The sequence below is a fragment of the Budorcas taxicolor genome, chromosome 6, assembly GCF_023091745.1.
Source record: "Budorcas taxicolor isolate Tak-1 chromosome 6, Takin1.1, whole genome shotgun sequence".
In the NCBI taxonomy this organism is placed as follows: Eukaryota; Metazoa; Chordata; class Mammalia; order Artiodactyla; family Bovidae; genus Budorcas; species Budorcas taxicolor.
In genome coordinates, this window is record NC_068915.1 from 86574522 (window position 1) to 86588125 (window position 13604).

The window sequence follows — 13604 nt, forward strand, 5'->3', positions numbered from 1 at the left end:
TCTCAAGTTAGGTAATAAGGAGAAAATTAAATAATTAAGGTTATTTATAAAAAATCTCATAATTCACCCACAGACATAACATCATTCAGGGGATATAGTGTAGCCTCTTCCCCACTCTTTGGAGCAAATCACTGTTTTGCCAAGTGATTAAAAGTTAGCTTGTATATGGGGTTCATGTTTGAAACTACACTCAAGGTCTTTGCATTTAGAGATGCACTTAGTTCCAAACATGTGTGTGTCCTCAGTGTACCCCTTCCTCACTTGTTTTTTTTTTTCCAAAGTACATATTTTATTTTCATAGCCTAGTGCAAGTGGAACATGAGTAATGGTTTGTAATCCAGTTTAAATGGCATCATGTGCTGGCCAGCTGTCCTGCCTATGGGTGGTAGCAGATGTGGTTGGCCTTCATAAGGCTAAGTTGTAGATACAGCATCTTAGTTGATTGATTGATCCATTCATTCTTCACCATTTAAAGAGGAAATGGCAACCCACTCCAGTACTCTTGCCTGGAAAATTTCCATGGACTAAGGAGCCTAGGCTATGGTTTTTCCAGTGGTCATGTATAGATGTGAGAGTTGGACTGTGAAGAAGGCTTTTGAACTGTGGTGCTGGAGAAGACTCTTGCGAGTCCCTTGGATTACAAGGAGATCCAACCAGTCCATCCTAAAGGAGACCAGTCCTGGGTGTTCATTGGAAGGACTGATGCTGAGGCTGAAACTCCAATACTTTGGCCACCTGATGCGAAGAGTTGACTCATTGGAAAAGACCCTGATGCTGGGAGGGATTGGGGGCAGGAGGAGAAGGGGATGACAGAGGATGAGATGGTTGGATGGCATCGCTGACTCAATGGACATGAGTTTGGGTGAACTCCGGGTGTTGGTGATGGACAGGGAGGCCTGGCGTGCTGTGATTCATGGGGTCACAGAGAGTCGGACACGACTGAGCGACTGAACTGAACTGAACTGAACTGAAGGAGCCTGGTAGGCTACAGTCCATGGGGATTGCAAAGACTTGGACACGACTGAGCAACCTCACTTTTACTATATACTATGTGTAGTCACTGTGCTTGAATCTGGAAGTAGAAAGACTTCAGAAGGATGGTATTTGCTCTCGAAGAGCTTATACTGTGATGTGGAAGTCTCCCATGATATGTCCGAGGACAGTTGTGTGAGGTTCAGTGATGGTGATGTTCTCTGTTGTACATGCTCCGTGAGAAGCAGACACATTTAATGAGCCAGTGAAGAATGGGGAAAGGAGTGTGGCTCTTTTTGGGGAAGGATGTGTCTAAGAATGTAGAGAGTGTTCTAGAGAGTAGGGTCTAGAAGAATGGGTTAACCAGGGCAACATGTCATTTAGAGGAAACAGCATGTCCACAAAGGCATGGTAGCCTGATCTGGGAGTGGGATGGTATGGAGAGTGGCAGGAACTCTGTGTAAGCTCATGATAAGCCTTCAGTTTCATGTTGAGCGGTTTGGACTTCATCTTCAATGTAATAAATGATCTTTAAAAGGAGAATGATACCAGACTGTGTTCTCTAGATGTATGGATAAGTGAGGAGTGAGTTCAGAGCCAGGACGACCAGTTAGAAACCATCCGTGGGAGGGCAGGTAGCAATCCAGTCATGATGCGCTCACTTCTAAGCCTGAAGTTGGCATGTTGCAGGGTGGGTTTCCAGCTATCGAAGCCCTTTCTCCCACTTTTACCCTGTGAGTTGCTTCCCTTCTTCCCTTTACTCTGCCTTTTTTACATGACAGCTGGTTCAGTCTGGCTCTTGGCTGGAGACCTGGCACTGGATTCGGGGGGACAGGATGGACGTGCTCAGAGCCACCCTCCTGACTGCTGAAGAGAAGTCCCAGTCTTTCTATTCTTGCCTACCCCCTCTCTTAGGATTTTTCTGTTTTCACTCCAGGGCCTTTGAGGAAAGACAACTGCAAGTTGTGAGTTGAGAAGGGAGCCTCCGTTTCCTGACCCTAACAGTAAAAAACTCCAGGAAAACTTTCACTGGGCAAAGTGCTGAACTTCTGACGTAGGGACTTTGGTTAGAAGCTGTAGCATATGGTAGTCGGGGAAGCAAATAGATCTACCCATTAAAATAAATTAAATGATGTAAGGGTAATTCGGACTTCCCTGGTGGCTCAGATGGTAAAGAATCTGCCTGCAATGCAGGAGACCCAGGTTCAATCCCTCGGTTGGGAAGATCCCGTGGAGGAGGGCATGGCAACCCACTCCAGTATTCTTGCCTGGAGAATCCCATAGGCAGAGGAGCCTGGTGGGCTGCCGTCCATGGGGTCTCAAAGAGTCCGACACGACTTGAGTGACTAACACTTCGCTTCCCATTTCAAGGGTAATTCAGGCTGGTGTCCCGGGGGTCAGACGAGCTGTTCCCTTTTCAGCACAACATACCCTCTCCAGCACATTCTTCTTTCAACTGTCACCACTCCTGAGCTTCCACGCCCTTCCTCAACCCAGAGTCCCTGTCTCCATCTTGCTACCAGTTCTTTTTTAAAAAATTTTGTGTATTTATTTTGCTGCACCGAGTCTTAATTGCGACGTGCAGGATCTTTGATCTTTATTGCTGCATGTGGGGTCTTTAGTTGTGGCGTGTGGCATCTAGTTCCCTGACCAGGCACCAAACACAGGGCGCCCCCTCTCAACCATGCATTGGGAGAGTGGAGTTTTAGCCATTGGACCACCAGGAAAGTCCCACGCCACCAGTTCTTTTCTTGTCCTTTATTGCTGAGCCTGCTCTAGCCTTTCAGAACTCAGTCAGCCATCTGAAGACAGTGTAGGAGACTGTCCCCAACATGCAGAAGATGGGAGAGAGGAGTTTGATACCCAGCCTCGAGGGGCAGTTCATTGCTGGTCTCCCCAGTTGATACTGCCATGCATTTGCTCATGGGGACAGAATCACTGCCTTTGGGATTGCAGGACTGTTAATTACTATCCTTTCTGGGTCCTTGAAGCCTTAGATTTAGATTCAACTAAAATTAATTAAATTTATTTACTCTGGGAACATATTTAATCTCCTGAATCACTTATCAAGTGTTTTAGGGTCATTTTTAAGGACAGTTGAAGCGAGTGGTTAGCTAACTTTCCCAAGGTTACAGTTACTAAAGTGCATGTCTGGGATTTGCACCATTTTACTTGATTGTGCATATGTATGGATGGACCAGCTTCTATAACTGACCATCATGTGAAATAAAGTTTAAAAAAGAAGATTTGCGGATGAGCTTTTTAAATTGAAACTTTTATTGAAATAAATATAGATTCACATGTATTTTTAGAACTAATACAAAAAGATCACTTCTATATGGCTAGTATTCCCCCACTGTTAACTTTTTGCAAAACTTGAGTATATCATAACCAGGATTTTGGTATAATATCACAACCATGATTTTCTGATCACATATAATGCAGTTATTCAGATTTCCTCAGTTTGTACTCATTTCTTTGTAGGTGTATGTATGTGTTTTCCATTCTGTATAGTTCTATAACCTGTATAGATTCATGTATTCTTCACCACAAGTGAGATGCTCAACAGGACCAAGTCAGCAAGGAGTTGGATTTGAAATTTCCAAATCTGTTTTCTGTCGCCTTTTTATAACAACAAACACCACTTCTGCCATCTCTGTATTCTGGTCACACTAACCTGTCCTTCATATCTAAAATTTGGTCATTTAAAAAATACTACAGTTCTTAAATCCAGAATTATGTTGGTGTGATCCTGTTCGGGATTCAGTTTTCATCTTTTATGCAGTCTGGTTTTGTGAGGGGCTGTCATCCCTTTATCCCTGGACCAGGGCCTGTATTGATGTATTTACAGCCTGATGAGGCAAGAAAACTCTTGAGAGTCCCTTGGACTGCAAGGAGATCCAACCAGTCCATTCTAAAGGAGATCAGTCCTGAGTGTTCTTTGGAAGGGCTGATGCTAAAGCTGAAACTCCAGTACTTTGGCCACCACATGTGAAGAGTTGACTCATTGGAAAAGACTCTGATGCTGGGAGGGATTGGGGGCAGGAGGAGAAGGGGACGACAGAGGACGAGATGGCTGGATGGCATCACCGACTCGATGGACATGAGTTTGGGTGAATTCCGGGAGATGGTGATGGACAGGGAGGCCTGGTGTGCTGCAGTTCATGGGGTTGCAAAGAGTCGGACATGACTGAGCGACTGAACTGAACTGAACTGAGGCATCACTGCTTGATGGACATGAGTTTGAGCAAGCTCCAGGAGATGGTGATGGACAGGGAAGCCTGGCGTGCTGCAGTCCATGGGGTGGCAAAGAATCAGACACAACTGAGCGACTGAACTGAACTGAGGGGCCTCGGGAACTCTGCTGAGGGGACCTGTTTGGCTTTGTTGCCTCCTGATTGCTGGGACTCTCCTCTGCCATTAGTCATCTTTCGGGCTTGCCGCACTGAAGTTTCTTTTCCCCAGTGGGTATTTCCAGAGCTCCAGCAGTCTCCACGGTTAAGCCAGCACCCACGTCCTTCTCTTTCCTTCCTGTGGAAGCCAAAGGCCCTCTCAGCACTGGTGGGGACTAGTGAAGTTAGGAAGGAAACAGTTGCAACTTTTCCTCCGCTCCTGCCCTCCACTTCTGCCCTCCACTTCCCTGTAGTGAACACGTGTGGCCGATAGATGGCAGTATTCTTTGCAGCGCTGGGATTGCTGGCCCCTGTTGCCTGTGCTTTTGGAGAACTAACTGATGCTGTCCTTTACGTGTATGTTGAAAACGTGGAAGGCAGATTTTCCAAAACAACAAAGACACGAGTAAAACACTGTGTGGTTTCCAAAGTTTCAAAACATTACACTGGCAAATGATTGGTGATGCTAACGGTTCCCCACTTCTTAGAGATGATTTGAATAGGAAATAGAATTTGGAGAGAGGTGTGTGTGTGTGTGTGTTTGTGTGTGTGTGTGTGTGACCTCTGAGACTTGAGACGAACTCCTTGTTCCCCTCAAGGAAAGGCCCTTACACACAGTGTAAATATCAATTTACAGCAGCAACAACTAATAACAATGATAATACAACTCTTCACTTCCTGGTACTTGTCCACTCCCCGCGTGCGTCACTTTGGTGTGTGCGGGCATGTGTGTAAACATTTGCTGTGCATGGGAAAGCTGTTGTAAAGTGAGAGATTACGGGGTTCCCTGGCTCTTGTAAACAGATCAGGCTAGTGAGGATAAAGTGAGATGAGTTTAAATATGAGGTTAAGTAGTAAATTTTAAGCTGTATGCACAGAAAGAACCAGTGGTGTTGAGCTCAGATACAGGCTTATGAACAACTAGAGCTACTCTGCTCCTGAGGGTGCCGTGTATGGTCTGGTGCCTTCTTGAACGTAGTCAGGAAGCCCCAGTATTCACTCGATCCCCGTGCAGCTAAGTGGAGAGCAGGGTGTGGAGGAGAGGGGCTGGCAGTGGGAGTGGGGCTGCAAGCTCCAGAATGATTCCTCTCTGTACACATGAGCATGCCAAGGTGGAAGGGCTGTTTTCTGCTTCCCTGGGTCTGAGCGGTGCCGCTGCTCTGACCCTGCAGCTGAGAACATAGCCTCATTCCGGGGGGTGACAAGGGAACACGTGGCTCCACCTCAAGCAGCAGCCTTTTTGCTGCTAGTGCATCCTTTGGCAAAAGCCCTTGCTTCGGAGGAGAAATGCTCTGCATAAAGTTATAACCCTGAAACCAGATGCTGTTACTATAGAGACGAGTGAAATGCTACCGTGGGAGGCAGAACCCGGGAGGGATGAGAGAAGGGAGATGGGAGGGCAAGTGAGGCGAATCTAAAGGCTAGCACACAGAGACCTTCAACCTTTAGCAGCACTGTGACGGGGCATGCTCGCATTCTGAAGCTTGCGTGCTGGCGGCCTGCCACTTGCTGACTGGCTGAGTGGCAGCTGCATGCGCTGTGTGGACTAGCTGGTGAGCACGTTGGCAGTTGGCAAGGGCTCTAGGGCTGGGAACTTAGAGGGGTGGAATGTAGATGGGTGCCCAGGGCCCAATGGCCGACAGTTTTGCACAAATGTTTCTCGTGCCAGGCTTAAGTCACCCTTACAAGCCTGTGCAGTGATTAGGACCGGCTGTTGAGGGCCGGTCCTTTTGGCAGCTGATTTGACATGGGCTACAGTTAAATCGCTTGCAGCTCCCAGCATAACAGAGGATGGGAGAAGCCCCACATTGGTTATGTGGATTGCTGGGGGAAGGGGTCTGACTTCTGCTGTCAGAGGTCCTGCTGAAGGAAGGCAGTGTTGGCCCCGCATGGATTTTATACTGACTGGTATGACCCTTCTCCCCGTGATGCTGGTGAGAAGCTTCCAAATCTATTCTGAACTTTGCCTCATGCTGGCGACAAGAGCAGCCTAGGGAACTGTTTAGAAGCATGCTCCCTCCCTTTGTTTTCAGCAAGTGCAGTTGGTGTGAAAGGAACATTTTAGCGTAGATTTTGGGGGCCTGATGAGGAACTAGAGTTCATTTCTTCCCACTGATAGAGGGAAAAACTACTTGGGTCAGACGGGGCATTTTAAAAGATATCTCTGTCTTACTAATAATAGCAAGCAACTGCTGAGAGGATTTGGTCTCGGGTGGGGAATGCACAAACCCCAACAATGGACACTTGTGGTATAAAGATGGAAGAAAGCTATACAATCACTGAATTCTGTGTCAAAGCCCAGATGTGCCAGGCTGCACTTGCTCTTGACAAGGAAAGGGCTGCTCTGGGCATGCAGGTTCTATATTTTCGGTTTGCATTTTCCTTTGCACTTTTTACAGGGAGGAGGGTGCTTACAGATGCTCCACATTGTCCACCAGAAAGAACTGGGTTTCTAGTTACTTGCTATGTATAGTCTTGGAGGGAATGTGAAATATGTCTCAAAGAGCCAAAGAATGCCCCTACCATTATGCTCCCTCTAACCCGGAGCCTGTGGACAGTGCTTCAGTCAGGCTGGATGGTTTTCTCCGCCTAGGAAGTGATTAAAGCTTTAGTCATTAAAGCTTGTCCAGTCTCCTTCAGTTGTTACTGTTTACTTCCTTCACTTCTGCTTTGATTGTTTGCTGTGTGCAATTTGGGGAAGAGCTTAGGTGCAAAGGCTAACCTTTCATTGAGGAAATGTGTGAAAAGTTAGTAAATGGCTTTGGGACCAGCTTGGTTAGTGGTAGGGGTGCAGAAATGATTACAGGAAGTTGTGTTGGATTCTGTAGGTTTATAGGACCAGAACAGAGAAGGCAATGGCACCCCACTCCAGTACTCTTGCCTGGAAAATCCCATGGATGGAGGAGCCTGGTGGGCTGCTGTCCATGGGGTCGCTAAGAGTCGGACACGACTGAGCGACTTCACTTTTACTTTTCACTTTCCTGCATTGGAGAAGGAAATGGCAACCCACTCCAGTGTTCTTGCCTGGAGAATCCCAGGGACGGGGGAGCCTGGTGGGCTGCAATCTATGGGGTCGCACAGAGACGGACACGACTGAAGTGACTCAGCAGCAGCAGCAGTAGCAGCGTAGGACCAGAAAGCATGCACTTTGAAAAGAAATGTGGGCTATACTACTCTTTGTTTCCTGAAGGGGAGATAGTAGGTACTAGGAGTGTAGATGCAATAGTACAGGACCCAGTATTTTGTTGTGTTTCCAGGGTCTTTTAAGGAGATTTCTCCATTAACCTGTCATCTTTATCTAGGTCTACAAATGCTGTATTACTGGTGGGTTCTTGCTCTTTGGATCAGCCCTCAGATTGCTAGGGGACGTCTTCGAGAAGGAGGATGTGATTACACTAGAGCCTTTGTCTGTCTTGCTCATCACTGTATATTCAGTGCCTAGAAGGGCCCTTAGTAGGTACTCAGCAAATATTCGCTAATGAATGAAGGGAGGATGTCAGGAAAGAGGAAAGGGGATGATTGAATGCTGTCTGTGTGTGTCTAGCACTGTGTATGGTATGTTTCAAGTGCTTTGGTCATCATCACCAGTGGCCTCCCTATTGCCAAACCCCTTTTTGTTCTGATTCTTTCTCAGCCTCTCAGGAGCAGCACTCTCTTTTCTCAGCTTCCTTGACATCACTGTTTCCTGGTTTTCCTCTTACCTCACTGACTGCTTTTGTTCCTCTGCTCTGCTTGTAAATGTTGGCATGCCCGGCGTGCCTGGCACTTGGTCTTATGTCAGCTTCTCTATTTCTGCGTTTTCTTCCTGGATGATATCATCTAGTAATAACTTCAGACACCAGCTTTATTCATTGATTCCCAATTTTTATCCCCAGCCCTCGGCTCCTGAGCTCCAGACTTTGACCTCTAGTTGTGTGCCTGACAGTTCCTTGTTCATATATAATAAGCATCTCAACCATAACCTTGTCAGGAAAAAACTCTTGATTCCTTCCTTGAAACATGTTTTTCCTGTAGTCTTCCCTGGGCTCCTGAGATAGTTTCCTAGTCTCTTTTAGTGAGGAAACATCCTGACTAAAAGAAAATGGTGACTTAAGAGATGCAGTTTCCATCCTTGGGTTGGGAAGATCCCCTAGAGGAGGAAACGGCAACCCACTCTAGTATTCTTGCCTGGGAGAATTCCATGGACAGAGGAGCCTGGTGGGCTACAGTCGATGGGGTTGCAATGAGTTGGACACGACTGAAGTGACTTAACACGCATGCATGAATTTTTCACATAACAGCCAGAGTGGTCTTTTAAAAGACAAAGCAGGTCAAGTCCCTTTCCATCTGAAAACTCTCAGGGGCTGCCATACACCTAAAATTCTAATTGCTTACCGTGGCCTGTGTGGCCCTGATTGCCTCCACATTGTTACTTCCCAGGGACCTTCCATCCTTCTGTCCAGTCTTTCTGGCCTTACTCTGTTCCTGAAACATGCTAAACTTCTTCCCCTTTTAGGGCCTTTGCATTGCTATTCCCTCTGCTTGGAATATTCTGCCCCTGGGTTCTTAAATGCCTGGTTCCTTCCGAACATTTTTGCCTCTGCTCAAATGTCACCTTCTCAGAAGCCACATCTGAATCACCTTATGCTAAGTAGCCCACTATTATTTTTTTTCCTGCATTGCACTTAATGATATCTAAGATTATCTTGTTCATCTATTTATTACTAGTTTCTGAGGCATTTTGCCTGGCTTATTCAGAGATGTGCTCCTCTCCCTCCAAGAGTACCAGTTCCAAGAGTGGCAGGAACATAGCAGACACTAAATAAATATTTGCTGAACTGGTGAGTATGTTGGATAATTTAATTTTCATGGAAAACAGAGGCTCATAGAGGCTGGTAACTGATTTGACCTCTCAAGTCTTTTTTACCGTGATCCTGCTTGCTGACCCATTTCCTGTTTGCATTTAGTTTTATATTTTTAGTTTGAGTATAGAAAAGGACAAAGATGAACTTCTGTGTGTAAGAGCCATATCCCAGAAGAAAAGATTCTTCAACTTTCCAAAGTAATGAGTTTTTTTATGGCATTGTTCCCCAACCCAGGTTAGGCGGAAAAGAAAAAAGGAAAGAAGACAGGAAAGAAACATAACTTTATGAAACATGTAATAGGTGCTGGGACAAAACTGAGTGCTTTCATGTGTGTTACCTGATTTTAATTTCAAAGCAGCCCCACATAGTTGATATTATTACCTCCAATTTCCTAGATGGAAAAACTGAGGCTTAAAAATTTGGATACTTTGCTCTAGGTGATGCAGGTACGAATAGGCTTTTTAAACTGGTGTCTCCCTGACACCAGAGTTCTGACTTTTTAAGCTCAGATGGTTGCTTTGTGAGATGGAAATGCTCCTGAAATAGAAAGGAAGAAAAAGTGAATTCAGTGCATCTCATATAGATGATAACAAATATGGGAAGCACAAGAATAAGTTACAAAGACAATATGGAAAACAGACCCACAGTATTCAATGCCCGAGCACATAACTGGATGAATAGAATACAGAGTGAACATTTGGTTCTCTGGCGGGGCTTATGTATGGTATGACATAGAGCAGCTGTCCCCAGAGAAAGTTCTTTGTTTCTAGACCGGTACGACAGTAGCAGCATTTGAGCAATTCGAGAGTTCTTTCTGCTTTCACTATAAATAGAGTTCATGGAATTCTGTATGTCAAAGTTGATGCAATGAAAAGGAGTCACCGAATATGGAAATCAACCTTACCTCGGTCTATAAACCAGAGACACATTTGGCATTGGGAGGCCGTACAAACGCTGTCATTACTTGGATGGATCCTGAGGTCTTATTTAGCCTAGGAAATTGCAGAGTAGATCCTATTATGTAAGGAGACAGGAGGGCAGCATAACATGGTTACAAAATGCAGCACTTCATGCCCTTCAGGGAAGAGTTAACAGGACAGATATACATAGACAGAGACGTGTGATAAGAATGTGGAAAATGAATGAATGGGGGGCATATATATGTGACCGTTGCCGAAGCCGGGGTTGCTGGATAATCCTCAGATGTCAGATTTCCGTAAGGCCAACATGTGACTCAAAGCTTGCCACTCAACAGAGAATACTGGGCTGTGCTGGTATTAAGAGGCTGGCTGGAAGCTAGGCTCCCACTGTGCAGTAGCCTAACTCCCTGTCGCTTTCTGTGTGTGGGTGGGTGTGCATGTGTGCGTGTGTGTGTGTGAGGGTATACATTTTTATGCAGTGGGTGTTTAAAGAGCTAAGCACTGAAGCTGGATTTCCACAAACGACCATCACGAGCACTCCAGGCACACCAAACTTCCTCTCTTGGTATTTTTTTTTCTTTTCATCTTTTTTTTGGGGGCAGATCCCAAAGGGGAGAACCCCCAACATCCAGCCTCCAGGATTGAAATGATTTTCTCTTACCTGTCCCTGCGGGGGCCCTGTCAAGGTTAGAACGGAAGCTATGTGGGACCGGCATATTCTCAAGCACCCGATGAGAGGAGCTGAAGGAGCGAAGGAGCAGCAAACACCAAAGGAAGAGGGACTCTGCCCTGTTAACATGAGCAGCAGCTTGCAGGTTCATCTGCCCAGAAGCTGGGCTTCGTCCAGTGGCTCCCTCAAGGAGAAGTCTGAGCATTCTTTTTTTCTTTTTTATTACTATAGGATGGAGGATGAAGCTGTCCTGGACAGAGGGGCTTCCTTCCTTAAGCATGTGTGTGATGAAGAAGAAGTAGAAGGTGAGTTTGATGGGCCTGGGGAAGTCTGTATTTGTATACATAAGTCTTTGTAGCACCCATACATGGCATATGTCTTATAATTTTGAAGTTAAAAACCCAAGTTGATCTCTGGAGTTTCATTTCATCTCCACATTTTGCTTCAGCACAGAAAGTAATTCTAAGAACTTCACTGGACTGTCAGAATCTGAATCAGTGTGGTCCTGCATAGGTAACAACAAGAAAAAAAGATCTGATTTTGAAGCAGGTTCCTATGTTAGCTGTGCTTCTCTGTCAAAAATGAATATTTTGCCAGATTATATTAACCACACTCCAATGACTAATTCAAGGAGGCTGCTAGATTTATATAGATATATTTGGCAGTATCTTCTAATATCTTCCTTGTAGCCTGCAGGATAGAGAAGCAGATGTTACAGAGAGAGAATGATACCATTGCTGCAAGAAGCATGGGTCTAAACTGAGGATATAAAGAGTGGCAATTACAGATGCATCTCTGTTAGGAAAAGATGGACATTTTTTTTTTTTTTTTTACTTAGAATCCCCGAGGAACTCTTTTGCTAATGTTCCCCAGTGCCAGTTAAAAACCAAAGAAGAGTTAAATTTTAGCTGGTACTATGGTGCTTTCAGTATGCTTTCTTTTCTCTCGTCTCTTGACTTATCAGTAATATGGGCATAATCCTACTTATTTGATAGTGAGAAGGCAGGGTTTAATTAATAGTTATTAAAATAAGCATGTGAAGGCATCACAGATATACAGGGTATTACTAACATTTATAATGACAGTTTTAAAAATAAGCAAGGTTTTAGACAGTATTCATGAAGTTAAGTAAAACTTACTGATTAACCACATCATAAATTCTACCCTTTAAAATCACCTGAGAATGAATTCATATGTATTTTGGAAACTCCCTAGTCTGATTGGTACTGTTTGGTAAATTACTTAATGCCTACCAAAGACTGGGACCAGGGTGGTGGTGGGGTTGGGTAAAGAAGGTGGGTGCTGCGTGTTTTGGAGTGAGTCTTCAACCAGTCTCAATACCAGATTCCAGGCAAGTGATGCTCCTGTTTCACCTGGGGTAGTTTGAATAGTGTGGCCATTATGTCTCCTTGATGAGTTTCTTCTGATTGTGTAGTGTTGGAGGGTGGGTTCCCCTCACCCCCACCTTCCCACTTCCCGCATGTACGCTCTTGAGGCTGACTAATTAGAAGTTGATGCCTATGTTTCTTAGGAAAAAGGAAACCACAGTATTTTTGTTCTTATTGTTTTATGGGTTCCTTGCACTTTTACAGCATGACTGTGGGAAAATGCCAAGCTAGTGAAAGCAAAATAGTAAAACTTTTGTCTTAAGATTCTTGTAACCCTTGATGCTAAGTCTCCATTGTGGTCATCCTGTCACTGTCCCAGTCAGTGTCAAAGAGGAGATAAGAATCTTAAAGTTATAGCAGATAACTATAAGAAACACTGTAGGACCGAGCAAATATCTGATCATTTCAGAACATTTAAAGTTGAAAAATCAGTGAGAGCTTGGGGATGAGATGTACTCTGTGTGTGAGTATGTTCCTTGAGAATAACCCTCTAGCTAAGTTCTCAGGAGATGTTAATCACTTCTTGAGTTTGTAATATCTGTAGGATTGACAGCGCTTTACTGGAGCAGGGTATTATACATGGGTTTCTTAACACTTTGACTAAGAAGTTTATTTCCTGCAGTTTTCCCCTTGATTTTTCAAGCAGAAAATTAAGACAACAATGTAATGAGTAGCACACAAATCTGCAGATAAGGAGAAGCAAAAAAGACAAAGGTGATCAAAATATCTGTAAAATTGATTGGCTTTGTGGTGATTCACCCTGCTGTATGGATTTTGTGTGTTTTCGTCTTCTGGTGAAACTTCTATTTTAATGAGAATCTTTCGTGTTGAGTGGAGTGTGGGTTGGTTACATTGCTTTCAGAGTCTGTTTAGCTAGTTGCTGTTGTTGGATGCTGAGACTATGTAGGATGGCTGCTTATGGCCATGATTGGGGGAGGCATCCAACGGTATGGGGTCCTTACAGTACAGGTCATGAAATATAATTAGGAACTGCTGTTTCTAATTCAGTGCCTTCCCAGTTGACCTTCCCATTTTCTCACCTGGCTTCATCTGGTGAGAGTCGTAGCACTTAAGTTTTACAGTAACTCTAGGCGACAGGGTAAGGAAGTTGAAATGGAGATGGGTTTGAATGGCTTACCATGATTCCAGTGGTTGAGAATGAAGATACAATTGATTTGACTGTCAGTATCTCTGATTAGGATTTTGATGGGAATATTTTCCTCAAGGACATGAGTCTATCTCATATTTTTAAATGCATGGAGAAGAGTATTCTTAAAGAAGACTTATTTTTGTTGTGAAGTAGCTGAGTTTCTGGTACATTTATGTCCAAAGTAAGTGCTCTAGTTTAAGGATCAGAAATTCAAAGGGCAAGGAGCTGGAACACCTAACATTTCTGTTATCAAACATGTTTCCTTTTA

At 44.6% G+C, this 13604-nt stretch overlaps 1 protein-coding gene across 1 annotated transcript in view; it reads left to right on the plus strand.

Annotated features, from left to right (window-relative positions):
* Positions 1–10565: 10565 nt before the first annotated feature.
* SLC4A4 (solute carrier family 4 member 4) overlaps positions 10566–13604 on the plus strand; it is a 309697-nt gene continuing 306658 nt past the window's right edge. The window contains exons 1-2 of the mRNA XM_052642087.1: positions 10566–10693; positions 11030–11103. Coding sequence (XP_052498047.1) covers positions 10566–10693; positions 11030–11103 — 202 coding nt within the window. The remainder of the gene's footprint in view (positions 10694–11029; positions 11104–13604) is intronic.